This window comes from Pleurodeles waltl, chromosome 6 (assembly GCF_031143425.1).
Source record: "Pleurodeles waltl isolate 20211129_DDA chromosome 6, aPleWal1.hap1.20221129, whole genome shotgun sequence".
NCBI classification, from domain to species: domain Eukaryota; kingdom Metazoa; phylum Chordata; class Amphibia; order Caudata; family Salamandridae; genus Pleurodeles; species Pleurodeles waltl.
Genome location: NC_090445.1, coordinates 1508055037 through 1508082831, shown reverse-complemented (window position 1 = coordinate 1508082831; position 27795 = coordinate 1508055037). Strand labels below are relative to the sequence as shown.

Below are 27795 nucleotides of genomic sequence, written 5' to 3'. Positions count from 1 at the left end.
ACAATTCGTGGTAGGTCACGAGCACTATCAGTTTACTGTGCTCCCCGTCGGCCTTACCAGCGCCCCTTGAGTGTTCACGAAAGTGATGTCGGTGGTTGCAGCTCATCTGCGCAGGTTAGGGGTCTCAGTCTTCCTCTACCTTGATGACTGGGTGTTGAAGGCGGACTCACCCCAGAAACTCGTCTCCCACCTTCAGCGAGCCTCCTGCACACGGTGGGGTTCCCTCTAAACGTGCCGAAGTCACATCTGACTTCCTCTCATCTGAGCTGTTCTGGACACAGTGCAGTTTCAGGCTTATCCTCCCGAAATGCGAGTCCAAGATATTCAGACTTCATTCGGATCTTTCAGCCTCTGTTTCGGGTTTCGGTGAGACTGACTCTGAGGCTTCTGGGCATCATGGCTTCCTGCATCCTGCTAGTGACACATGCCAGATGGCATCTGTGGGCTCAGCAGTGGGACTTGAAGTTCCGATGGGCGCTGTATCAGCGGAATCTCTCCGACATGGTCCAGATCTCGGAGGGGACTGCAAAAGTCCTGTTCCGCATTGGGTCCATGGCAGATCCCTCTCCCTTCCCCAGCCAGATCTATCTATAGTGACAGATGCGTCGCTTCTGGGTTAGGGTGGCCACATGGGAGAGGCAGAGATCAGAGGCCTCTGGTCTCTGGTGGAGTCTGGGATCCATGTCAATCTTCTGGAGCTCTGGCCCATCAGGCTTGCGTTGAAAGCATTTCTTCCCTCTCTCAAAGGGAAGGTAGTGCAGGTGTTCACGGACAATACTACAGTCATGTGGTACTGCAACAAACAGGGCAATGTAGCGTCCTGGACCCATTGTCAGGAGGCACTACGTCTCTGGACATGGCTGGAACATCAAGGAATTACCCTGGTGGTTCAATATTTGGCGAGTTCTCTGAACCCCAGAGCGGACAAACTCAGCCGTCAATGCACAGCCGATCATGAATGTCATCTCCATCTGGAGGTGGCGCAAGGTCTCCTTCAGCAGCGGGGAGAGCCTTGGTTAGATCTATTCGCCTCCGCAGGGAATAGGCAATGTCACCTGTATTGCGTGTTGGAGTTTCTAAGGCGGCACTCGCTCGGAGACGCTTTTCATCTCAAGTGGAACTCCGGCCTCGTCTACGCCTATAGCACTTCTGCCCAGAGTTCTCAAGAAGATCAGGAACGACCGGGCCCAAGTCTTCTTGGTGGCTCTGGACTGTGCACGAAGCGTATGGTATCCAGAGCTATTGAGTATGGCCATTGATCCTCCACTCAGGCTGCCTCTCCGGGCGGATCTTCTGTCGCAGCAGCAGGGGACAGTTCTCCACCCAAACCTGTCCAATCTCCACCTTCATGTGTGGAGATTGAGTGGCGCCAGTTGACGACTTTTGAACTTCCACCCGAGGTCTGTGATGTTATCTTGGCAGCCAGGCGTCCCTCCACCAAAATGGTAGACTCCTGTCGTTGAAATAAATATGTGGCATGGTGCACCAACAAATCTGTTGATCTCCTCTCTGCTCCTCTATCTGAGGTTCCTTTGTTCATTCTTTCTTTGGCCCAGCAGGGCTCTGCTTTGGGCACCCTTAAAGGGTATTTAGCTGCCATTTTGGCCTTTTTTAGGTTACCTGATCAGCCCTCACTCTTTAAATCTTCTATTGTGAGTAGATTACTGAAAGGTCTCAGCCATTTGTTTCCTTCCACTCCATTTATCATTCCTCAGTGGGACCTTAATCTTGTCCTTAGTTATTTAATGGGTACTCCCTTTGAGCTGATGCACAATTGTCCCTTACAGCTCCTCACCTACAGAACTGTCTTTCTTGTTGCCATCACTTCTGCTTCCAGGGTGAGTGAGCTTCAGGCCCTTTCGTCCAAACCGCCATACTTGTCTGCGCACTGAGAAAGTGGTGTCCACCATCTGGACCCAAAAAGAGCATTGGTGTTCTATCTTAATCGTACTAAAGATTTCCGGGTAGACGATCAACTCTTTGTCGGGTATGTGGGTGCAAAGAGAGGGAAGGCGGTGCAAAAAGTACCATCTGTCGATGGGTATTTCTTTGCATCCAGATGTGCTTTGCTTTGGCTAAGAAGCAACCCCCTGAGGGCTTGCGTACTCATTCCATCTGAGCGACTGCTGCTTCCACTGCGTTAGTACACAGAGTTCCTGTCCTGGATATCTGCCAGGCAGCTATGTGGGCGTCTCTGCACACGTTTGCTAAACACTACAGCTTGGACAGTCCGGTCCGTTGGGGCGGCTACTTTGGTTGTTCGGTCCTGCAGGACTTTCTAGTATGATCTTGGTTCGCAGCCCACCTCCGAGGATGGCATTGCTTGGGTATCTATTCTAAAGTAAGGAATCTGCAACTAGAAGTCTCTATCAGATGTACAAGTTACTTACCTTCGGTAACGAAATATCTGGTAGAGACATATTCTAGTTGCAGATTCCTTACCGACCCACCTACCCTCCCTGCCTGCAAACTGATTTCTAGGGACAGGGATTCCCCCTTCAGGTCCTTAGCTCTTGCGCACCAATCTCAGTGTTCTTTAGCGGCTCTGCGCTTTGGCGTGGAGTCGTTTAAAGAAAGTGACGTCACTGTGCTGAGGCGGTATCTATGTACTACTCCCGGCATCATCAGGGCGACTACAACGCCAATGATGCCCGCAGAGTTGACCCACGCCACCTACCGATGTGCAAACGTTTTGCTTGACAAAAAATCGAAGAAATGTCTGACACCTAGGGTAAATTCTAAGGTAAGGAATCTGCAGTTAGAATATGTCTCTACTAGATATTTTGTTACCGAAGGTAAATAACTTGTACATCATGCCAATATTCTCTTATACATCCACATTCCTATACTAAATGAAGGAAGTCAGCACCCTCTGTGTTACACCTGTGTCATCTTCACGTAACCGTTATCTGTACAGCCTATGTGGAGTGTAGTAAGCTCTAAACTGTATAGTGAGTCCCCGCCTAGTTTCCACACTATACAAATGGATGCCCCAGTATTTCTGGAGGGTGCCTCCATTTGTAATCTAATCATTTGAGTGCGGAGTGCATGAAAGAAGGCACATGTGGGACGATAAGGTATATTTAGGGAAAAATAGAGTTTAAGGTGTATAATCATCTTCATTCAGCCTATACGGCCAGCCAAGAACAAACGCAGAGATAGCCATCTGGTGGAACTATCAATAATCGCTGAGATGGTACTACCATAGTTCACTCTCAGCGTTTCCTGTTTATTTAAAGGAATCTTAACCCCTAGGTATTTGAATTCCATAGAGCACCACTGCAGCGGATGGTCGGTGTAAAGGGCTGCACTTGTGGTGTCAGTGGGAAGATGTGTGACTTCCCCCCAATTAATCTGTATGCATGATAACTCCGCTAAATAAACAAATTCACATAACACTTGGTTCATGCTATTCCCCAGTTCCCTCAAGTATAACGTAATGTCATCCATGTAAAGTGACACCAGTGGTGTCTTGAGGGATATCAAGGAACATAGTCTGTGTTTTTGCTGTCATTTGGCAGCCAAAGGTTCTACAGCCAGCGCAAATAGGAGCTGTGACAGCGGACATCCCTGTATAGTACCCCTATAAATGAGCATGGGGCCCAACGTCCGCATGTATTTGTATTCTGGGGGTGGGGTGTGAATATAACAGGGCCATCCAAGCCAGGAACCCTTCAGGTAGTCTCATACGTACCATCACAGCCATCAGAAGTTCCTTTCAAGGGAATTAAAAGCCCTTAGTGGTGTCTAACTATGGCTACAGCATCAGTTAATCGCCCTGGAATAAACCCAGATTGGTCCGGCCGTACCAAAATTGGGAGAAGGGGAGGCATTTTGCAAGCATTTTAGCTAGGATTTTGACGTCACTATTGATAAGAGATAATTGTATATGAAAGTCGCACTCATTGGGGTGTTTCCCAGGTTTTAGGAGGGCGAGAATCAACACCTCCCACATAGTGGGTGGTAGCACGTCTGCCTCTTTAGATTACCGATATACTTTGATTAGTGTGGGTATCAGTAAGTCAGTATACACCTTGTAAAAGTTTGCCGGGAGGCCATCTGGTTCCAGGGTCTTTCCAGACTGCAACTGCATAATCGCTTCCCTTATTTCATCCTCGATTAAATCTGGGGCTAGGAATTCATGCTGCGTATCACTGATCCAGCCCAGCACTACCTCATTTAACCACTTGGTGAAATCAGCCTGCACAACCCTACGTCAGCCATAAAGGCTTGTATAGAAGCATGTGAAGATTTGCTGTATACCTGAGGTTTGGCTATTGATATATCCCTCCGGTGACGTAATTTCAAGAATATCACTCGTTGCCGATGGTCAACGAGTCATAGTAGCCAACTCGCGGCCTGGCCTTTCTCCTTCCCCATAGGCACAGGCTGTGGAGTGTTTGCCTCTATTTAGACTCTCTCTCTCCGCTACTCCCTTATATTCTGATAGGGTCTCACAGTCTCTGGGTTAGTGGGGGTTCCCAAGAGAGACTCAAGCAGTTCTAATTTTTAGAGGTCAGTTCGAAGGGCACTCAGCACTCCGCAGCCCTTCAAAATACAAACTCCTCTAATGATAACCTTGAAGGCTTTCCATGCTGTACCAGTAGACGGGACAGAATGACTGTTTCTGCTCAGAAAATGTACAGTTTTCTGTCTTAGTTCCTCCCCGAATGATCGTCAAGGAGAATTTCAGCATTCAATCTCCAAGCGTTTTTGTTGTCGGTATTGTTAGATAAATTCAGCACTAGAAGAACAGGTGAGTGATCAGAATATGTTCTCGCAAGATGCCGGGGTTCTTGTATCCAGGGATCGATTTTTCTGCAAATAAGCCAGTAGTCCATTGGAGACCAGCTATTATGAACATCCGAGTAGAATGTACCCTCCTGGGCTTCAGGATTGACCAGTCTCTACACATTCATTAAGGAGTTTTCATCCATTATATCTGTGACGTGTTTGGCAGCTACACTGTGTGCAGAAATGGCCGAATTGGATCTGTCCTCTGTGGCCATTAACACCCAGTTAAAGTCCCACCCCAAAGTACGAGGGATGGTCCAATGTCTGCAATAAGCCATCATATCCTATCAAAGAACACGTGGTCATCAACGTTAGGTCCATAACAATTACCTTTAACAGCAGCATACAATTTCAGTCTGCCCCAAACTATAGTATATCACCCTTGCTCATCATTTAGGGACCCTTGGAGTGAGAAGGATACTCTCTTGCAGATTACTATGATGGTTCAGCAAGTATATGAGGAATAGATAAAGTACTGCGTACATGCGGCCCATCTTGTTGCAAAAGCTGCCACCGCAGAAGACGAGAAGCCGGTCTCCTGCAGGAGGGCGACTTGAATGTTGTATCTATCCAGGAAGGCTAAAATATATCTACGCTTATGTGGATCCTCCAGCCCTCTTACATTCTACGTCTGGCATCTCAATGGCTCACTGGGGTAGGTACTGCATGTTAGGCACCCCTGGTAGGACACGGAGAGGGTTTTGTGCAGTGTGGTAGCTGGGACAATAGTTGAACAAGAGCAGTGCTCCCTGTTGATACCTGTGCAAATCATGGTTAAAGTGACAAAACCTGATAACCGTTAATTGCTCCAATAATCTTGTAGTTATTAATAAACTCCACGCACTAGCGTTAACCTGTGAGGGTCTTTCCAAGTGCCAGGCATGTTCACCCTTGTCTGCGCAAGGGTGCCTGCGGATAGAACAATATCATTAGCATTTTCCTAGAGGTTGAGAAGTCTGTGTCGCCATCCAATTGAAATGTAGCCTTTGAGACTGGAGGGGTGCAAGGGCCAAGAGTCCACCACCTAGCTCAGAGGCCCAAGATGTCTGTCTATATCTGATGTGGGCCACATTGATCTAAATCGCATTCTTTTAGTGTCCTTTTTCTGCAAACCAGCATCAATTTTACACAGAAAATCCTGGGCTTATTGGGGCACACACCTGGTCCTTCCCCTGGTAGGTAATTTGCAGTCAGGCTGGATACAAAATTGCATATGGAAGTTTTGCCTTGACAGAGCTTCTGCTTTACTGACACAAACTTTCTCCAACCCTCCTGTACCACTGGGGTGAAATCGATGTATATAGACACAGCGTTACCATCAACATTCAATGGTTGTTGCTCCCTGGCCAACCGGACTGCTGAATCACAATCCTTGTAATTTAAGAGCCAGGAGATAATTGGGAATGCAGGGGCGCCCAAGGGTGGTTGAGACATGAGGGATCTGTGGGCTCTTCCAACCATACAAACCCTGGAGAAGGAATTAGCGCCAAAAAGCGTAAGCAGGAGTTTTTCTACGTGCTTGTTGATTCTGGTACTGTTACGATATGCAAATTGTTGTGCCCTGAGCGTGCATCTAAGTCTTCCTTCTTGGCCCCTATGAGTTTTAATATTTTTCCATGTTCAAAAGCTGTTTTGTGCAGGAGGCCGCAAAATATCTTCGACTTGAGAAAGCTGTTGCTCCGCTTCCTGCAACCGTCCATCATGTTTCTCCAGTTTGTGTGCCATCGTATTCAATGTGGTACACATGGTGTCCATTTTAGTTTCAATCAACTATAAACTCCATTTCCTAGCAACTAGCAATGTTTTCATGTCTAGGTCTTCATGGGAACTGCCTGGAGACCGCTCCTCTACCTCAGAAGCTCCAGCGGTGGCACTTGCCAACCTCGCCAGTCACTGCTGGTCAAATTGCAGTTTAGTTTGCTTGCCCTCAGCTTTGCCCATATCTGCAGCACACTGCAGCGCGGATATCCTGATATTGCAAAGTACAATCTTTACTCATCCAGCAGTCCACCTATGTTGCAAGGAAGGTCAGCCAAAGTAGATACAGTAGGGAAGTGGCGAAACTGACCAGGGTGATTCTATCCTCCGCGTTGGAGACCTGAGAGCAACTTCACTATATCACGCCAAAGGTTCTTTTGCAATATCAGTCGACAGTATTATATTTTACTTGTCTCTTCACTGCCCCATGTGTGTTGTATCAGCGCGGTCGAGCCTTTTTTCCACAGGTAAGGAAGCAGCTGGGCACGAGCAGCTGAGGTGCACGTGGGTACGACAGCTGATGCTGTGTTGCAAGTCTCAGGGGAGTATGTAACTACGCCCTAGGTGGCTGTCAGCAGAGCAGGCACGTTGAGTATTCAAAAATCAATGGAACCCCCTTTACCCCATACTCCGTATGTTTGTGCATGGACATTGCACCCGTATAGTTCTGCTAGAGAGGCCCAATATGAGCGATTATGTCCAGTAACCAGCTTGGTAGTCAATGGGTCATCGGGCGCACAGGTATCAGTGCCTAATACACCGCGCCCCTCTCCTGTAGCTCGAGCACCTGCTCCTCGCTGCCAGTGATTAGGTCCGCCGCCGCACTCACCGCTTAGTGACGAAATGGTCCCTGGTTTGGCCCAGAGGCGAGCCGCACACACCCAAGCCAGCACCGCCCCCACAGCTGCCGAGATTTGGCCCCGGCACCGCCACTGCATCCGCTCTCCGCTTTCTCCACTGCGCAGCCCTCGGTTTGCCCACTGCATGCCCAGCAAATCTCAGTGAGGGCCCTGGACAGGGTCACTAGGCAGCGGGTCTACCTACCTCTGTTTTCTCTGCGCATTTCCCCCAAGCAGCGACAGTGTACGGGCACCGTGCTGCCGCCATCTTAGGCCTTAAACGAGATCCACGCTGCTGCTTGGCACACAAGGCTTCCGGCCACTATCCGAGAGCTGATTCATCACCCTTGGTAGCAGGACTCCGACAGGTAGCGGATAGTTGATCAGTGCGTGAGAGCAAAATGCTACTGATTGTGGTGGGTTTCAACCCCAGGTCGCAGGAGACTCAACGATGTGCTGCCATCTAGCGTGCCGGCACTCTTGCTTCACCCCCCCTTTGACCATAGGTCTAATCATCATAGAACAAATTATAAAGGCCTTCATAACAACTGCTTTGATGAAGAATACATAATGTTCCTGAGTTAGAAATGTAGTGTGTACATAGTTAACCGAGACACACGGTCATTAGGACCACAACGGTGGCCGAGAGAGCTATTTAAAGCCAGCAGCTTCCCTTTCACTACCCCCAGAAAGAAACAGGATGTCTTCCCATTGTAATATAAAACGGAGTTGCAGAACCGGTTGTGCTCCATACTCTACTCCCTCCGAGATCAAAACAGGAATAGTGAGATGTGATAAGTTAATCTTGAGATACTCTGCAGAAACGTCTAACATGACAATAGCTGTCCACTAGAATTAGAAAGAAACACCAAATATACTTCACTGCTATCAAAGATTACGTCACATGGGGCACATAGTATAAATTACAAGAGTTAACACTTTTTGAACATGTGCCACGCTTTCGGAGACTGTATTCCAGGTATGATGCTGTAAAACACTTTTGTTAAAAGGCAATTGCAAGGAGAACTTAATAACCAAGGGACGTTTAGCAAAAGTCTAATCAAACTAGTGGAGCCCTTATTCATATTCACTCTTATGTTACCCATCATGTTGTGAGGGAGGGTGGAAAGGTTAAATGTAGCTCAGCTCTAGTGTTACGCTTCAAGTTGTAGCTGGGTGAGGGGTGAAAGCTGATTAACTATACTAGAAGTATGTGAAACCCTGCATACGTCGTATACTAAATACACAATAGTCCTGTGTGGGCAGACATGCTTCAAATGTTTGGCTTTCAACGAGATGTCAAGCAGCAATGATCAAACAGTCTTTTGATGAGCGTGATGTTATTTGGCAAACACACTAGACATTGAAGCAGCCTTTCACTTCTTATAGATTCCAGTTTTTTTCCAAGACTGACTTACCTGGGAACGGATGCAGCTTTCTGCACAGGTCAAAATGTTGCTTGGAATTAAAAAAAAAATCAGCAAACACTCTTGAATTTAGTAGTGTTATTGCTAAAGGCAATCCAAATTCTACTAAACAATACTACCATGAAGTGGCACCACATGGGAGACAGAAAGGGAGGGTGGGAGGAGGTCTTTTTCAGGTATTTCCTGGTAAGGGAAGAGGGAAGGGTCAACAATCCAACTGTTCAACATTGAATTATAAACCAATTCCTTGTGAATATGACTTAATTTCAGTTCATCATATTGTCACTACAAAGGGCAATTATCTTTGCTTCCGAGACCTTCAGCAGGTGTATCTTCACATTGAGGTTTGTGGTAGAAGGAAATGCTATTGCAGACTTCATTCTTTTGGGCTGCCTGTTAATTGCAGAGAATGCATCAATGCTCTTGACCTTTTTTGTTTTACCAGTACCAAAAATGGAGGGATGAAATCTGCAAAGGTATGAGCCCTCAGACATCTTTATTACTGTGTAGTGTGACCCTGGAAGCATCTTACACTTTCTCTGGCGATTTGGATAATCCATTTTTCTTTGCAGAAGGGATTATCTCCGTAGGCTCGGCACTGAAGTGGTTATCAAATAAAAAGGGTCTGATAATCCAGCCTCTCAGGAGCTCAGATCTCTGTCAAGGTTTGCACTCTGTTAGGCAGTTACTTTTTGATCATAGAGGTAATATCGGTATTGCATCAGCTGCCAGTCATTCGTACCCTTCCTCATATAATCGCCATTCTTCCCCTGCTGGCTTGAGCATATAATACACAGCATCACATGAAGACCTTTAGAAAAAAGTTTCTCGCTTCTTTCACAAGTCCAAGGGCACCTCTTGTCGAGTTTTACACATAAGATCAGTTGAACTATATGCCAGTGCTTTCTCTTATACTTTTGGGTATGTAAGCAAGGCAGGAAGAGGGAGGATGTTTTAGACCACCCATCATGTCTTTATGGTCTTGAGTCATCTAAGACTCATTTGTATGGGAGAAAAGAGAAGTGAAGAATATTAAACTTTTTCCTCTATCAAAAACACTTTACTTTGAGCATCCCATTCTGTTTCAGATGTCCGTCATTGTCCTGGCTTCCAAAGGTGCAGTCACACAACTGAGACACTCTGCCTCACTGTACCTACTGGAGTGACCTAGGACCGCAATGATAAAACCATGGTTCCCTGATGCCTTTAGAAGAAAGGGACCTCCAATTGTTCATTCAACACTTGCCTAAAAAGTGCATCAGCTATTGGTAGTCAGTTTGGAGGAACAGTTATCTCAATTCTTAATGTGCAAATTGACTTTACCTAATCATATGAGATTTGCTTTCAGGCCATCTGAGCACCAAACAGATATGATTGGGTGAAGCAGTGCGAACTGAGCATCGATTCTGGTCTTGGATCCATTACCACTGGTCCGTTCCAAGTGATTAATTTTACACAGGTCGCTCAAATTTCTTGCTAATGTGTTTACTGTCATACTATGCTTTTTATTTTTGGTGCTGAATTAGCGAGAGACGTAATAGTGGGTTACCACTGATATTTTTGGTGTTCGTTTCCATTTCTTTTTATGGTGTTGTTTGTTAACTTGGTTGTGTGCTTACATTACGCTTTTAGGGAACCTTCAGTAATTATGCAAATGTCATTATGTAGAGCCTATTGATGCCAGGGATGGTTCATTTTATTTTTTGCATCATCGCTTAAGCTTGTTAAATGTAAATTGATTGGATAAGGTGGGTGAAAAATTACAGTTTTACACGTATTGCTAAGATTTTCCCTATTTTGTTAATACAAAAAGAAAACTAGAATTTCATAAACTATGGTACTAATATTCTTTAGCACAGATGTCAGTTTAGTTGTTGTTGTTCATATAGCCCTTATTTTTCTTTTTGGCCAGGATTCCAAAGAGAGACTTGGGTGCCAGCTACAGACCGGGTTTTCCGATATCAAGTCCCACACTTTTTTCCGCAGTATAGACTGGGATCTGGTAAGAACAAATGTACCTTTTATTAAATCACTCATTTTAATCTTCAGATCAGCTGTGATGTAACAGAAAAGCATTGTATTACACTAGATTAAATCTAGTTCAAATTTATGCTTATTTTGTGATTAACACTTTTCACCCTGGGCATATAGATTATACATTTACAAGACGGCGGTCATTAAAATAGATTGCTTAAAAGTATTGGTAACAATAATAAGGGGTGAATGTTATGCACTTTTTATTTTCTCCCTCTCACACGGACTGCTAACTTATGGATAAGAATAACAATAATTGTAATTTATTTAGGGCTTTGCACCACATTTCCGGTATTTCTATGGACTGTAAAGGACATGTATTGCTGTTTTCCAGTTTAATAGTACTCTGTTAGAAATTGGGGTTTGTAGTTGGCCAGAGGTATGCATCCTGTCCAAGAAGGGACCACAGTCCTGGTCAGGATAAGTCAGTCAGTCACACACCATAAATTAACCTGTGCTCACTCTCTGTTAGCTTGGAACAAAGCAGGCAGGCTTAACTTAGGAGGTAATGTGTAAAGTATTTGTGCAACACTTGAAACAGTAACACAGTGAAAACACCACAGAAAGACTCCATACCAAGTGAGAAAAATAGATATTTATCTGAGTATAACAAGACCAAAACAACAAAAATCCAAATAGTAGAGCTTGATATATGAATTTCTAAAGAATAAATACAACTGTAGTGCTTAGAACCATTAAGCGCCAACAGGGGCAATCTGCTTGCGCTAGCCCGGGCAAAGTCAAGAGTTCGGACCGGCCCAGATGGAGTGTGGGCCGGCTACAAGGACGAACCTTGTTCCACTGAAAAAGTCCCTTGTTTAGAGAGTTGCATTGAAGTCGAGAGCTGATGTGAGGAGCAGCGGGGGCCAATGTGGAGGTGATGCGTCAGTTCCGATCCATGCAGTTGAGGATGGATTGTTGGCGAACCCTTGGTGAGGAAAGTGGTATGTCATTGGTGAGGCACGTAGCCGGCGATGCAAAGGGGATGTGTCAGGGATGAAGACAATGCTGTGATCAGCAGCTGCACAGTTTGTACTGCGATGTCCTTGTCCGCAGTGAAGATGTGTTGGTGCCTCTTCTCTGCAATGTCACAGAGTTGACTTCATGTCGGAAGGCCATTCTCCCTGCATTCCCAATTAACCCTCAAAGCCTGTGAGAGAGGGTTAAATGGTCACAGCTGTGGTATGTGGTGATCACTTAGACTTCCATCCTGCTGATGGCCGTGAACAGACTACGTTAGACCTGTCAGACTTAGAGTGTTCTACTACTTATAATAAACAATAACCTGACTGGTCCTAAATAGATCAGTAGTGTTGCTGTATCACCCCATATAAAACCCATTTCCTCATGTAAATTTATCAATTAGAATGAAAGAATTTTAACTGCCGGCTGTTCCATGGTTCCGTAAAGATCTCCAATCACAGCTATTGGACATAAAATAGACGGCCACATTAGTATTGTAATACTTGTGCCAGAGGGAAAAAATTAGACATGCAAGTTTACAGACCACAAGCATTAGAAGTGAATAAAAGCATGCAAGATGGCACAATATATTACAACGGTTGGAACATAGCCACAGAAACCCCACCTGTATAACAGAATCAAAATCCAAGAACTCTGCTCAAACCAAAAACGAGGGGATGACCTTCGAGGACAGATATTCCAAACAAGCAGCGGAGCTGGAGTACACAATGCCATCAAGGAACTGCTGCGTACCCTGCTTTACTCATCTCTGTAATTTCACAGAGTTGGCAGCATGTCATAAGACTATTCTCCCTCCATTCCAAATTAACCCTCAAAGCCTCTGGAAGAGGGTTAAATGGTCACAGCCAGTGTTCCCTTTAATTATTTTTGTGTTTGTGCTGCAGTGATTTGTTTTTGTGCGTACATTTTGAGATTGTGTGCACAACTGAGTGAAACTATCAAAAATTATACTACATTCTATTAACCCCCTCGGGTGCCCTGGACATAACGCATACGTCCTGGGCAGCACCTCTCGGGTGCCCTAGACTTAACTGTTACGTCCAAGTAGGGGCCCTTGGGGGAAGCGTTAGCCCCCCCAGGGGCCTCACACCCCCTGCCCTGGGCAGGGATTGAAGGGGAATCGCTTCCCCTTCCGCCTCCTTACCCCTCCCCCTGTGGCGTCTGATGACGTCAGTGCGCAATCACGTGCTGACCTCATCAGAGGCCTACCCCTCCACACTTGAAGCTCAGCTTCCACCGCTGATCGGAGGAGAAATGCAAAAGCATTTCTCCTCCAATCAAGTGGAGGGGCCGAGAGAGGCACCAAAGGAAAGGAAAGGACACTCCTTTCCTTTCCTTTTGATGTCTTTCTCAGCATTATTGCTGCCCGATAGCATAGCTATCGTGCAGCAGAAATGCCACTAGACACCAGGGATTTTTTTTTTTTTTTTTTTTTTTTTTTTTAAGTGTAGCGGCCCCTTGGGCAAGGGCTACTCCCCAGGGCGGCAATTTATTTTTAGGCTATTTCTGCCCCCCTGGGGGCAGATCATCCTATCATAGTTAGGCCGATCTGCCCGTGGGGTGGGAGGCAGAAACCGCTAGACACCAGGGATCATTTTTTTTCTTGTTTACTTTATATGTGAGGAGTGACCCCTTAGGCAAGGGTCGCTGCCCTGGAGGCAAAATTAATTTTAGGCCATTTCTGCCCCCCTTTGGGGCAGATCGGCCTATTTCTATTAGGCCAATCTGCCCCCAAGGGGGGCAGAAAGCACTAGACACCAGGGAAATATTTATTTATTGATATTTATACATAAGGGGAGCGGCCTCTTGGTCAAGGGCCCAGTTTATTTTTAGACCATTTCTGCCCCACCCCGGGGGGCAGATCAGCCTATTATATTTAGGCTGATCTGCCCTCGGGGGCAGAAACCGCTAGACACCAGGGATACATTTTGTTTTGTTTACTTTATTTTTTTATATGTGGGGAGCGACCCCTTAGGTAAGCGTCACTCCCCTGGGGGCAAAATCAATTTTAGGCCATTTCTGCCTCCCTTGGGGGGAGATCGGCCGATTTTTATTACGCCAATCTGCCCCCAAGGGGGGCGGAAACCACTAGACTCCAGGGATTTTTATTTTCTTTGTCAATTTCATGCAAGGGGAGTGACCGCTTAGGCAAGGGCAATCTGGTGTGTGTGTGTGTGTATGTGTGTTTTATTTGGGGGGGGCAGCCCCTTGGGCAAGGGTCGCTCCCCATGAGGGCACTTTACTGTTGGCCATATCTGCCCCCCTTGAAAGGCCTATCTGCCCCAAAGGGGGCAAAAAGCTCACCAGAGACCAGGGAAGATTTGTTTTTCAAAATAAGAGTGTGGGAGTATGGCCATACCCCCACCCCAAAGAAATGGGGCCAAAGTTGTTCTGCCCACCAGTGGGCAGATGGAGCAAGTACCCCCAATCAACACCCCGGGGGTGGGGGGCAGAAAGTGTACTAGATGCCAGAGAATTAAAAAAAATATATAGTGGTGTGGTTGCTACCAACCAGTATGGGCATGGTTATGCCCCACCCCAACTGAAGGGGGTAACAGTCTTTTAGCTCTCCCCCCCACACACTAAAACATCTTATCCCATGGCAAGCAAGAGGGCATTTGATTATTTTGGGTTTTGGTTTTACATTTGGGCCATGAGAGCTTGGCTAACTTTCAAAATCGTCCCACTTAGAATGGTGAGAGCAGAATTTTTTTGACCTTAGGACACTGCCATGTAGAGAAATCCTCAAGACCTAGATGCTTCTGAAAACTAAACATCTGGGTGAGACCAGGGTAGTGTGCTTCACATACACCCGGACCATTTTCTTACCCACAATGCCCTGAAAACCATCAACTTTCCTGGAAATCACAAATTTATTCCCCATTTTTGTAATGGAATGTATGGAATCTGCAGGAATCAACAAAATTCCTACCACCCAACATTGTCTTATTTACACAGATAAAAATGTTGCCCCACTTGTCAGCCTAGAAATGTTTTTTTTCAAACCGCCCTTTTGGACCCGCTTTGGTTCCCCCTCAATTTCAACATGTTTTTGGCTCTTCCCTGTCACATGCACTTGGCGCATCTACACAAGTGAGGTATCATTTTTACCGGGAGACTGAGGGGAACGTTGGGCGGTAGGAAATTTGTCCCGGTGTGGTGATCCCACACAGAAATGTGGGAAAAATGTGATTTTTTTTAAAGCTAAATTTGATGTTTGCTGAGGATTCTGGGTAAAATAAATACTGGGGGATCCACGCAAGTCACACCTCACTGGACTCCCTCGGGTGTCCAGTTTTAAGAAATGTCTGGGTTTGGTAGGTTTCCCTGTATGGCTGCTGAGCCCAGGACCAAAAACACAGGTGCCCCAGCTCCCTAATCCTTCTCCCCAGCAAAAACAGGTCGTTTTTTATTTAATAATTTTGATGTGTCCAGATAGTGTTTTGGGGCATTACATTTTACGGGCACTAGGCCTACACACAAAAGTGAGGTACCATTTTTATCAGGAGACTTGGGGGAACACTGGGTGGAAGGAAATGTGTGGCTTCTCTCAGATTCCAAAACTTTCTGTCACCGAAATGTGAGGAAAAAAAGTGTTTTTTTGGCCAAATTTTGAGGTTTGCAAAGGATTCTGGGTAACAGAACCTAGTGAGAGCCCCACAAGTCACCCCAGAGATCAAAATCCACAGCTAGGCACTTTCCAAAATACACGTCAGTTTTCAATCTAAAAATGTGATGTGTCCATGTTGCTTTCCTGTTGCGGGCGTTGAATCTACCCACGCAAGTGAGGTACAGTCTTTATCGGAAGATTTGGGGGAACACAGAATAACAGAACAAGTTTTTTTGCCTCTTGTTTTTCTCTACATTTTTTCCTTCCAAATGTAAGACAGTGTGTAAAAAAGACATCTATTTGCGAAATGCTCTGTAATTCACATGGTAGTATGGGGACCCCAAAATTCAGAGATGTGCAAATAACCACTGCTTCTCAACACCTTATCTTGTGCCCATTTTGGAAATACAAAGGTTTTCTTGATACCTATTTTTCACTCTTTATATTTCACCAAATGAATTGCTATATACCCAGTATAGAATGAAAAACCTTTGCAAGGTGCAGCTCATGTATTGGCTCTGGGTACCTAGGGTTCTAAATAAACCTACAAGCCCTATATATCCCTGCAAGCAGAAGAGTTCAGCAGACGTAACGGTATATTGCTTTCACAAATCTGACATCGCAGGAAAAAGTTAGAGAGTAAAACATGGAGAAAAATGGCAGTTTTTTTCAACTCAATTTCAATATTTTTGAATTTCAGCAGTGTATTTTCTGTAGGAAAACCTTGTAGTATCAACTGAAATGACCCCTTGCTGAATTCAGAATTTGGTCTACGTTTTAGAAATGTTAAGCTCTCCGATATACAGCATTGGTTTCATACCAATTTCTGTCACTAACTGGAAGGAGGTTAAAACCACAGAAAATAGTAAAAATGGGATATGTCCCAGTAAAATGCCAAAAATTGTGTTGAAAAATGTGGTTTTCTGATTCATGTCTGCCTGTTCCTGAAAGCTGGGAAGACAAAAAGTTATGAGGGCCTAAGCGCAAACTGCCACAAATAGCCAAAACAAAAGGCCTGGCACTTGAGGGGGAAAAGGCCTGGCAGCGAAGGGGTTAAGACCAGAAAGGACACGTGCCCAAACATTCACAAATTTAAAAATTAAGTAGTGAATTGAAATAGGTCTGCACTTATACAGGCACACCACTTATCCTGCACTGGCAATACACTCTGGGAACCTGGCCTCAGGCGCAATACTCACCCTGCACTCTCCGCACATCACTCACCCTATACTAAGAAAGACACACCACTTACCATACACTCACATAGACACATTGTTTATCCTATTTAGGCACTTTGCTTACCTTGCATAGATGTTCTCATAAACACACTGAACTCTGCTTTCCGGCACATTGTTCACTGTACACACACAGTCACACCACTCATTCTACTCTCACACACCGACCTGACTCACCATACACATGCACACCACTCATTCTACACTACACAAGCAATCCCTTCACCCTGAACTTCCAATACAACCACTTCTTCTGCACTTATGTTGCTCACACTGCATTCATAAACCACTCATTTTTTACTCACAAAGGTACACGTCAAACCTACACTCACAATACACACCGTTCAACCTGCACTCAAAATACACTTAGCTTACAGACTTAACACTTTTCCTTCTCATACAGGCAGACTGCTGACCCTAACTCACACTGCTTACCCTGCAGGTATACAGACAATCCCTTCACCATGCAATTCTACTAACTACACATCACTAACGCTGCACTCACTCTAAACTGTCAGAGGCACACCCCGACCCTCCATCCAATCAGTCGCATCCCTCACGCTATACTCAAACAGGTATATTGCTCACCCTGCTCTGCTCATGTGCACTCACCAAGAAACAACTCATTTTCTTCACTAATATAGACGTACCCCTTCTAGGAGTTGAAGTACTGCCAAGGAGAAGGCAATGTTATCCCTTGATATCAAAATATGTGGCATCTTTGATATAACAGGCATAACCAAATAAGTCAGTGAGGCAAGCAGGAAGTTTGAAGCAAACCAACCAAACTATGGGAAGAAAACATTACACAAAAGAAGAGACTGTGCTTGGAGGGAGACTGGTGGGATTCCGGTAACAGTGGGAATTGGGGTTGAAAGCTGCGCAGAGAAGAAAGCGACTGTCCTGAGTGTATAACTGTCCCAGTAATCTGCAGTGACGGGGGAACGATAAGAGAGCTTTAACTGTGGGAGGCTGTTGCACAAAGAAAATGAGACTGCAAAGAAAAAACGCATACCAGCAAAGTAGCAGTGACAGAGAGTGAACGAGAGCTGAGGCAACTGTAACTATGAAAGACAGCTGTGCAAAGAAGAAAACACTGCTCAGCGGGGCGACCAGGAAAGACAGCAGTTGACAGCAAAGGTTTGGGACTGAGACAGCATTTGTTGTGAGAGAGTGTTGTGTGGAAGAAAAAAGTGTCTTCCTAACCTGCCAATTTAAGAACTACCCACCTCACTACAACTGATTTGCAGTTCATGGCACAATACTGAATACATTTGCATTGCAGTGTTGTGGAGCAGGTGCCTGTTTTTGCCAAGCTGAAGCTAGTTCCTAATCTCGTTTTTTGGCTTCTGGTATACTTGGAATCCTTCCTTCCTTGAATCGTGACTTGTGCAGTCAGGAGCCACCATCTTTCAGTACTTTCATTCTAGTACTGTGCAGAAACTCATTCCTAGACCAACATCACTCTGCAACCCAGGCGCCATAAAATACAACACAGTGCTGTCTGCAGCAAGCATGGCAATCTATAAAGTGGGGGAAACAAAGAGGATAGTGGGAAGAAGGAATGGGCAGAATGCAGATTCAAAGCACATCAGCCTGCTCCCCTCTTCCCAGGATGTGGCATTACAGCCAGAGCTGCTGACTTTGGAACTAGGGAAGCAGGTTTGAGTCTCGATGCTGGCTCGACATCCTAGGTTTCTAGATAAATCATTTAATTTGCTAGAGTTTATAAACAATGAATGTGAACTGGTGCTCATGTAAAGTGCTCCCATGCTTTTGGGTCGAGGCCTGCTATATAAGAAGCGCAGAAAAGTGCACAAAGAGATAAAAGCAAATCCTTAACATAGGGAAAGACAAATAGATACCAATTTAAAGGGCACCACTAACTTAAAGGCCATGGGTACCCTGGGTAACATATACCAGGTTCTTAAAAGTGAGGTATCCTAAGCCAATTGCGAGTAGGCCAATCAAACATACACATTTTAAGGTTAGGGCACTGGCACTGAGGTCCAGTTATCAGGACTCAGTGCACTCTGAGGCAAAAACCAACAGCATCAGTCCAAACCTTTGGGGGTGACCATACAAAAAGTGTAATTTCCTAACAATTTAAATACAGGGCTCAATTATGGTCAAGATCATATCTGTTGTGAAGTCAACAGTTGGGCAAGGACATCCAGAAAGCAGAGTTCCTCTTCAGGCTACAGTCGACCGGTCACAAATGCAGATTAGGTCTAGAGGTCCTGGAACAAACCTATGCCGCTTTGAGCTTTCCTCAGATTGATCGTTTTGTGACATCGGTGAACAAGGTGCCCTCTGTTTTTTTTTCCAGACATTACCCTCATTAGGACCCACTCTAGGATGCATCTCCTTTGAACCTTAGATTTTCAGTATGCCTTCAGTCCTTTCTCTCTGATCTAAAGTGTTCTGCAGAAGAGCAGTTTCACAAGTCCAAGGTGGAATTGATGGCACCAAAATAGGTCAGCCTCCTAGCAATCTCGATTTACTCCAGGCAGTGCTCAGGAGAAAATTCTTACATGAAACAATAGGAAGATCTTTCATCCTTACCTGTCAGCACTAAGCCTGGATCTTGAGAGGCTGCCTATCTCTGTTAGAAATTACCACTTAAAATGTTTGATGTTATTCCTAAGCAGACATCCACTGGGACTATTTACTCCTGCAGGAAGCCAATGTTTTTGAATGAATTTCAAAATTGATCATTGGATCCATTACAATCTGATCTCACTGGTTTTACAGTCCTCCCTTTCCCTAACTGAGAAAGGTTTAAATATTGTTGTCTCATAACTCCTTTAGGTGTTTTTCCATTATGTAATAAGAGATACTCCCTTCAACTGTAGCAGATTGCACATGAGATCACTTGACCCTGGTGTCTTAGGGCCATATGTACGAAAGCTTTTTCCCATAGACACAGAATGGGTAAAATCCTTTGGTACATCTGGCCCTAAGTTCCAAACCCGAAGTTTCCTAAATAGTTTTTTCTCTTATCTCCGAAAGAGAAGAGATCTCATTGTCATGTGTCCATGATGGATTTCTCCATGTCTAATGGTGCAACGTGACCTTCAGAATGAAGGAATCTGCTATCTCATGTGAGCAGTTTCGTCTTCGCCATCATAAAGTATGGGCCACATAATGAAAACCCATTGGTGTATGAGTGAATCTTTTCTACCACATAAGTATCTGTGTCAGATACAGGCATTCCCCAACATAGACAGTGCCACCTGTGGGCCACTAACACTCTGAGGTGCAAATCCTGGATGCCACCAGCAAACCAGTCCCTTGATTAAAAAGCCCACCAGCACGGGGATGTAGGGCAGAGAAAGGTTTACATTGTTCGGAGGGCTGCAATCCTTGATTTGAATTTCAGAAGCATCTTGCCCTACCGGTAGCCATTTTGGAAACTGAAGGAATCTTTTTAGGGAACTTCTGTTAAACTGATCTGAGTCTGATGGATCTGCTTCTGTAAGGGACGGTACAATTCCCCAGCAGTCCAGCCTCACCCTTTAGCCTACTTATACTACTTGTCACTTGCCCATTACCTTTTCCCTTGGTCTTAGTAAAAAAAGGCTCACAAAGACCCTAGAACGTATGTGATGATTTTTCTACCTCGATATTTTTGAACTTCTACATTAAAAAATGAACTTAATATTTTTTCTCTTTATGCTCCATGTTACCCAATCTTCTCAACTTTGATATCTGTTGGCCAGTGGCTTTACAGATCTATTAATGGTCAATAGCAGTCCAGTCTTCAGGATAGTGACACCGTCTGTTTTAGGAAATTAAGATCATTTTTGTAATATAGAGCAATAACTGAAAATGTATTTGATCTCCTGTCTTTGCTGCATTTCTGAGGCTATATTTAGTGCTATTAATTTCAATATTACATCCAGCCTCTCTTTTCCCTGGGTATCTAGCTTTATACAGATGGCATGTGTTGGACTTAGTCCAAGCATTTGAGCACCTCAATTACACATTTAGCAGTTATTTTGCTGATGGCAGTTGTTTTTTAACGGCTTCTGCCAAGTGAAGTTGAATTAATGTGCACCACCGTACTTCACTGTTAGAGTGATGTCCTTTGGGAAGCAGCAAAGAACTTCATTCAGTAGAATTAAGCCAGCGATTATTGAATGTTACAGCCACACAGGAGTTTCTGCTTGGTTTCACGACTTCTGTATTTTTTCCCATTCTTTTCTTTTTCATTTCACTGTCCATTGTGATTTGTATGCAGTGATTCTTTGTTTCTTTGCCTTCACCTTTGACCAGTATCCTTAATTTTTGTGGAATACGGACGACCAGCATGTTATGCCGAGAATGTCATAACTGGCTAGTGAAACATTCGAAGTGTCATACCACATACAAAACACTAGAAGCTTTGGCAGTATTGATTTGCCAGGCATATAACACTGCACATTGCCTTGAGATTAGTTTAGAGCACTTTTATTGATAAGGTTTAGGTGTAAAAAAGGAGTAATGGAATTTACACACTAACTGGATGTCCAGTCCACTCTTCTTTAAGGATTCCTCTTTAGAGCAGACATGGATTACTGAGCTCAGATTGTGGCAATCAGAGTCTTTTACCAATGGTGTCCTGGGCTTAGTGTTACTATTGAGCCCAAAATTAAGTACAAGTACGTCCAGTTCCCATATTACCCTCTAGATAGAGAAGGCAAGCATCTGAAAGCTTCTCAGTGAAGTAGTTTGGGAATAGTGACTCGGAATGTAATTAACAAACATTTCTGCTTATGAAAGAAACTACACTTTCAATCTGAACACAATATAATGTTGTGCATAGTAATCAGAGGGCAATTTAACTAATACACCAATCGCCAATTCAACAGTTACTGTGATTTTGGGCAATAGCCCCTGCTGTTCATCTAGGACAGATATTAAGCAGTATCTCAGTACAAAAATGGAACGTTATTTCTATTGAGAGCCTTCTGGGATAAGTACCTCAGGACCCATTGGTCTGGCTGACCTTTCCCCAAGAATTGTATTGATGCTATCTCAATAAGCAGTATTTCCCTTCTTTCCTGTATTCACAATTGCACAGCACTCCTTTTTTGGTGTTCATGGAGCGCAAGCCCAGTCTAAGGGTATTAGTGAGTGCACTTCTACTTATGTGGTATGCTTCCTCACACGGCCCACAAGCAGAAATCACTGGCTCTTTGCTCCAGCTATGCTGATGTTTTGAGTGTTCGTGTGCTCACCCATTCTGGTGATGATCAGCAGCACCAGTATCAGTGGTAGAGAGGCTATGCTCAGGTCGTGCTGGTTGTGTCTGGTGCATCTAGCTGTGCTATACCTTCTTCTGGCCCAGACACATGCTCACCACCCTAACAAATCTAGGAACCCATCTCTGATCAAGGCATTACCATCACCTCTGTAACCAATGTTTTCTCTGACAATGGGAGCTGTCTTCCTCCTTGATACAGCACCTTCGGTGCTCGGGTTGATTGATTGAGATCACCAAATGCGGCCAGTGCTCTCAGTGCCTTACACTGCTAATTGCTAAGGTTTTTTAGTAGGAAAGCCTGCAGAAGACATAAGGCACAGGCACTCTGGCTTTTCGGAAAGGGCAGTGGAGTTTCCATACCCCTTCAAAAGATTCTCTGTCATCTGTTCTTCACATCCAAAAGTCTGATCCACTAAAAATGATTCTGGAATGTGCTAGAGGAATCCCCGAATTCAAATTGATGTCTGGAGATCTCTCCAACCTCCATCTTGGGTACCACATGGGTTTCAGGAAATCGAATGAATAGCTGTGTAGCCACAGCCATATGAACAGACTCCGCGAACAACCTCTGAACACATAAGCAGCTTATACTCAAAGCATGCATCTACTGCATTAATAGAATAAAGAACCTAGTTGCAGAGGACCAGCAGAACTATTTTAAAAATATGAGATACCAATAGGCGATTCATCCTGGTGATAGGTAGAAGGCTTGTCATAGCCACCGGAATATGTTGCTGCCGGCATTATCAGTCCTCTGCAGCCTATGGACTGGCACACTCACATTAGACAAGAACAAGGTCACGTGGTGTGACTCCAGACAACAATGCCTCACTTTAGGTCGAATTTCATGTCACAGAAAACACTTGACGCTTGTACATGCTTGGCGTATGTGCTGAGATGAAAAAGTCAAAAACCTATTAAGTCAACAGATTAATCAAAATCTATACTTTTGAGTATTTTCGTTTATTTATACTTAATACTACCTGGGTGGAGTGTTGCCTGATCCAATGGACGCACTAGCATTATCTACAATTACTTATAGAAAATTTAGTATAAACACTCATGGAACATAAGTAGTCCATCTGTGTTTTGCGTGTAAGGGCTACAAGTCTGCAATTCCTGTTTGTTGGTCTACGGAGAAGTCTGAATATTACTTGTAGAGCCTCGATCACATGTTCATGAGGTTGTTTGTCAGTGCTTTACAGGACCTTGTTCTCTAGTCACAAAATGTTACTTTAATAGATTCCTGTGTGCTCCTTATTTTGGCAAGCAGTAGGGTAACCGAGAGATGATGGAGAAGAACTTAGAAACTTCAGAACAGGTTGTCTTATTTTTGTTACTCAGTGCTTATTTCGCACTACATGCCCTCTTTGCCAGTCTTCTGGTACTTGCTCAGCCAAAATATTTTGTAGCACAGCAGTACTTTACTGTGAAGGTCTACAAAACAATAAACTCGTCTGACAATAAACGTTAAAGCCATACTATCAAACTTATGATGAGCATTTGGGGATAAATCAGCTGCCCATCAAATTTAGATTGTGATAGCACCAGACTCAACCTGTTGGCTAGCCCTACTGAATTAGGGAAATATACATTTTCTAATATTTGTGATTTCTTAAGAGGTCAGGTCTTATGCTGTTAGCTAATCTGTGCCTTTGCATCCTGACAACGCATCATTCCACCCTCCCCCCCCAGGGACGGGGATGCGGGAGAATTCCGCTAAGTGAAACTCCGTGAGTTTCTCCCACCCAGTGGTTTCCAAACTTTTTAATGCTGCGCCCCCCAGTTGAAAAATAAAAATCATTGCCCCACCTCAGAATTTTTCACAAATATTTAATAAAGATGGCAATGCTTAAATATGTCTAGACGTATTTAAACATTGCAGTTAAATAGTGTTACCTTTTTAAAAATGCAATAACATGTGCCCGCTTCAAACAAAAGACTGTTATCTGTGTTTTGCTTCTTTTGGCCTGAGCATGCCCCCCCCCATCACTTGAGGCACCCCTTGGGGGGCCCGCTCTTCAGTTTGAAGATCCTTGCTCCCACCCCTATTGCTAATGCAGGTTTTACCTTATTTTAAATCCATCTATTTTTGTCCTCTACTTTACTTCTTTCAGTGAGTATGCACTTAATTTGAATTCATGTAATCCTTTGAGCCCCTTTTATTAAATGTGTTGGTTCTTTGTAGGGTGTTTGCCTGTAGTAGTCTGAGCTCTATTACTAGAGTTGTCTTTCCTTTGTTTTTGCTTCTCTGTAGACCCAGTGATTTGCACCCCATCTGATTTTCTCTTTTCTGCAATTTTGCTACAGTTTCAAGCTGATTACCGTTTTGCATTTTTGACTGGTTCCTCTGTTCTCTACTCCTCTTTGATTTTGAGACATTGCTGGTCCTCGGTCACATATGTGAAGATATTTTTGATGGCTTTTTGTTGCTGTAAGCTGTTCATAATTTGACTGTAGTAAAATCACTTGAATACTGTCTGAAAGACATACTTGTAGCACAGAAATTTGGTGTTTGTTAAACCTGTTCCAAAAGTTTGGAGCACACCTTGGTCCACATCTATGAAGGGACTAATGAGGAAAATTACTTGCTTTAACGTTGAAATTGCACATATGTTACTTTGCAACCCAGAAACACTTATTATGTAAATGGGCTTGCAAGCTAGGAAATGTCTTGATAAGGAACTGTGGGCCACATGAACAAACAATTTTGCCAATTCCTATTTGTGATTTTTTGCAACTTGCAATTAGGCATATGCAAAATGGTATGTGCGTTAGCATGTTGGCCCGATTTAGCTATTGGTGTCGCAAAATAGGAAATCACAAATTGCAATTTCCTATTTGTTCGTAATTTGCCAATGTGTTTGCAGATTGCGAGTCAGTTGTAATTAGCGACTGCATTCAAAAAATTTAGATTCTGCTTCCTGGGTCAGGGGAATGACCGCACAAACAGGAAGTGCTGCCTAGGAGAAACCAGGAAACCAGGCAGAGTGAGGAGGGGAGTTTTGCTGCCAAACCCAAGTGACCTCAGGATCCCTAAAAGCACCCAAAAAGACCCAGAAATGGCCGGCCAACAGACAGAGAAGGAGGCGGGCTGAGAAAGCAGAAATTAAAGTTCTCTTAGAAAGAACAGGAGATATTAACTGAGGAGTGCTGCAATAATCACGAGCAGCTATTTGGCCGTGCTTCAATGACTATGCAAAAGTCCTAGAAATGCAAGATCTGGAAAGAGATTCAGCAAAGGATAAATGCTGTGGGAGTGGCAGAGCATTCGTGAAATAAATAAAGAGGTGGTACGACCTGCCTGACTGAGTCTTGGGTAACAGGAGGTGGACACTCAACTGTTTCCCCACCCACAATAATGAAGTCAGTGGTGGAGACCACCCTGTAGCCAAAGGCTGTAGTTGGTTTTGGGACCCTGGACAGGTTTGTGCCTCTACCCTCACAAAGTACCTACTGAACTTTAATCATGACAACAATCTGGCCTTAAATCTGGTGTCCACATGCATGTAATACAACCTCAAACACACACATCTGGATGGAGTTGTTTTTACATGTGCAACCAAACCCACACAGTGCATTAAGGGAAATGTAGCCATAGACTGAAACAGAGTAGTCAGTATCAGAAATTTGTAGAATAATGTAGTACGACCAATGAGTATCACATGTAACATTTTTAATGATATCCCCATTATCCAATTAGATACACCTGTGGATGAAATTGAAGGGCCAGCGGATGAGGGTGAAGACCTGGCCAGATGTAGGAAGACCAAACAGAAGTGCCTGAGAGCATGCTCACTACATCTCATGGCCACACGAGCACTGTGTCCTTCTCTGCACAGCCAGCAGCAGTAAAGGGTCAGGATACCACAAAGCCCCCCACCCCAAACCAGCAGCAAGTCATCAGGTCCCGACAGCAGAGCTCCACTCTGCATTGGCGGGGGCACAATCACTCAAAGCAGACTTCTGGGTACCAGGCGACTTCTGAACAAAATGTGTATATGGCAGGCTGAAGGAAGCGATTCTGCAGGTTCAGCACAGACAGCACAAACAGATGAGGATGATAAACCGTACATTGAAAAAGGGGTTACGCACATTGTCAAAGCAGTTGGCTGAAAATCAGGCCAGTAATGGCCACAAAAATGGACCAAATAACAAATGCTATAGCCAAACGCTACGCTGCACAGAGATGTCGGAGGACAGGAGAATGCAAAGGCGCAGGGAGAGGAGCAGTGCTGTGCTCCTTTCCCTGTGATGCCCATTGGAAGACTTGCACAGGCCACTAGACTATCCAAGCATACTGTGGTGCTACAGGTGGAGATGGGCCTCTACAGTGTGGATTTCTCACCGGGCCTTGGCCAGGTAACTGCTGCAGTGGAGGCAATCCAAACTGGCCACATTGCTAGTGGTGTGGGTGCAGAGGCTCCGGACAATGAGCGTCAACTATCAGCAGCATCTCTGCCTCAGATGCCTGTATGCTGCAACGCAGAAGCAGCCTGCACTTCTGCAATTCAACATGGTGCTAGCTCACATACTGGACACACTTCCAAAAAATAACAGCTAGGCGGAAGTCAGGGATTGGCTATGTTTGTCCATCACTTTAGTTGTCAGTGATTTAACTGACCTACATGTTTACTAAATGAGTTTATGATTTTTTGTAAAGGACAGGTTTTCTTTCAAGGTTTAACACCTGCCAGTAAAGGTAGCTTTAAGTTAAGCAATCAGTCATTTGTTGTGGAATTTTGTTACAGTATTGTGTAGATGAACATGACTTACCATGCAAAGTAATGTCTGGCAATGTGGTCCCTGTGCCTTCTCCCCTCCGCTGCCCTTCTTGCCTCGTTTCGCTGCTGGGAAGGTGGGCCAGGATCCTCATCTTTGTAGTCACTTTCAGACACCTCAGTGGGTAGGCCTCTCCTGCAGGCAATGTTGTGGAGAATGGCACAGGTTGCCACAATCTTTCAAGAAATGTCTGGTTCATACTGCAAGACACCCCCAATCTTGTGCAGGCACCTAAAGCAGGACTTGAGGAGCCCGAATTACCACCTGAACATCAACCTGGTGCACCTTTCTCCTGTGTTATATCTCTTTTCATGTGGGTTGGTGGGAGACCTGTACGGTGTGGGGATCCAGGGCCTCAGGGCATACGCACTGTCACCTGACAAAAAAATATCTGAGTGAGATAACATACAATTAGTGAAGACTGAGCAAAAACCTATGTGTTATCATTACTTTACAGTACATAGTAGGTAACTTCATCAAACTCCCCTCTTTCCAGTTGTCGGTAAATCCCACTGTGACTGAACATACAGGAATCGTGTGCTTCCTGGATTTTGTGCTGTTATAAATGTGATGATATTGTGGGCATTGCAGACCACTAGGATATTCAGGAAGCTAGTGTTCTTACGGTTCTTGAATAGGTATTCAGGATGGGATGGGGAAAATGTGGTCACATGGGTCCCATCTATACACCCCATAATCTGTGGAAATCTGGCTATCCGGTAGAATTGCAATTTCTCAGTTTTAATTTCACCATCATTTCTGGGAAGGTAAATGTGGCAGTGTATGTAGAGGAGCATGGCTTCTATGAAAATGTGAAAAAAAACATGAGTGGGCACACTGCGACACCACTCCAGCCACAGCTGTCACATTTTGGTAACTGCCACTGGCCAATAGGTGAAGGGAGAAAAACACCTGTACATGGGTGGGGAGTGAATTGCTGCGGTGCATTCTGCTTTCAGTGTGAGGCTTTAAGAGGGCTATTAACTCCAAGATTACATTGCTACTCAAACTGTATTGTTCATAGAGCTTTTCCTCTGTCTTCTCAATCATGGTCAGCCTGACTCTAAATATCCTCTCCTGTCTC

At 44.6% G+C, this 27795-nt stretch overlaps 1 protein-coding gene across 4 annotated transcripts in view; it reads left to right on the top strand.

Moving 5' to 3' along the window:
• PRKCZ (protein kinase C zeta) overlaps positions 1-27795 on the top strand; it is a 604208-nt gene that overhangs the window by 524444 nt on the left and 51969 nt on the right. For 3 of the 4 annotated variants that reach the window (XM_069240998.1, XM_069241001.1, XM_069241000.1), the window contains one exon: positions 10731-10820. In XM_069240998.1, coding sequence (XP_069097099.1) covers positions 10731-10820 — 90 coding nt within the window. Of the gene's footprint in view, positions 1-10730; positions 10821-25632; positions 25825-27795 lie in introns of those variants that run through there. The other variant, XM_069240999.1, reaches the window with a different exon arrangement.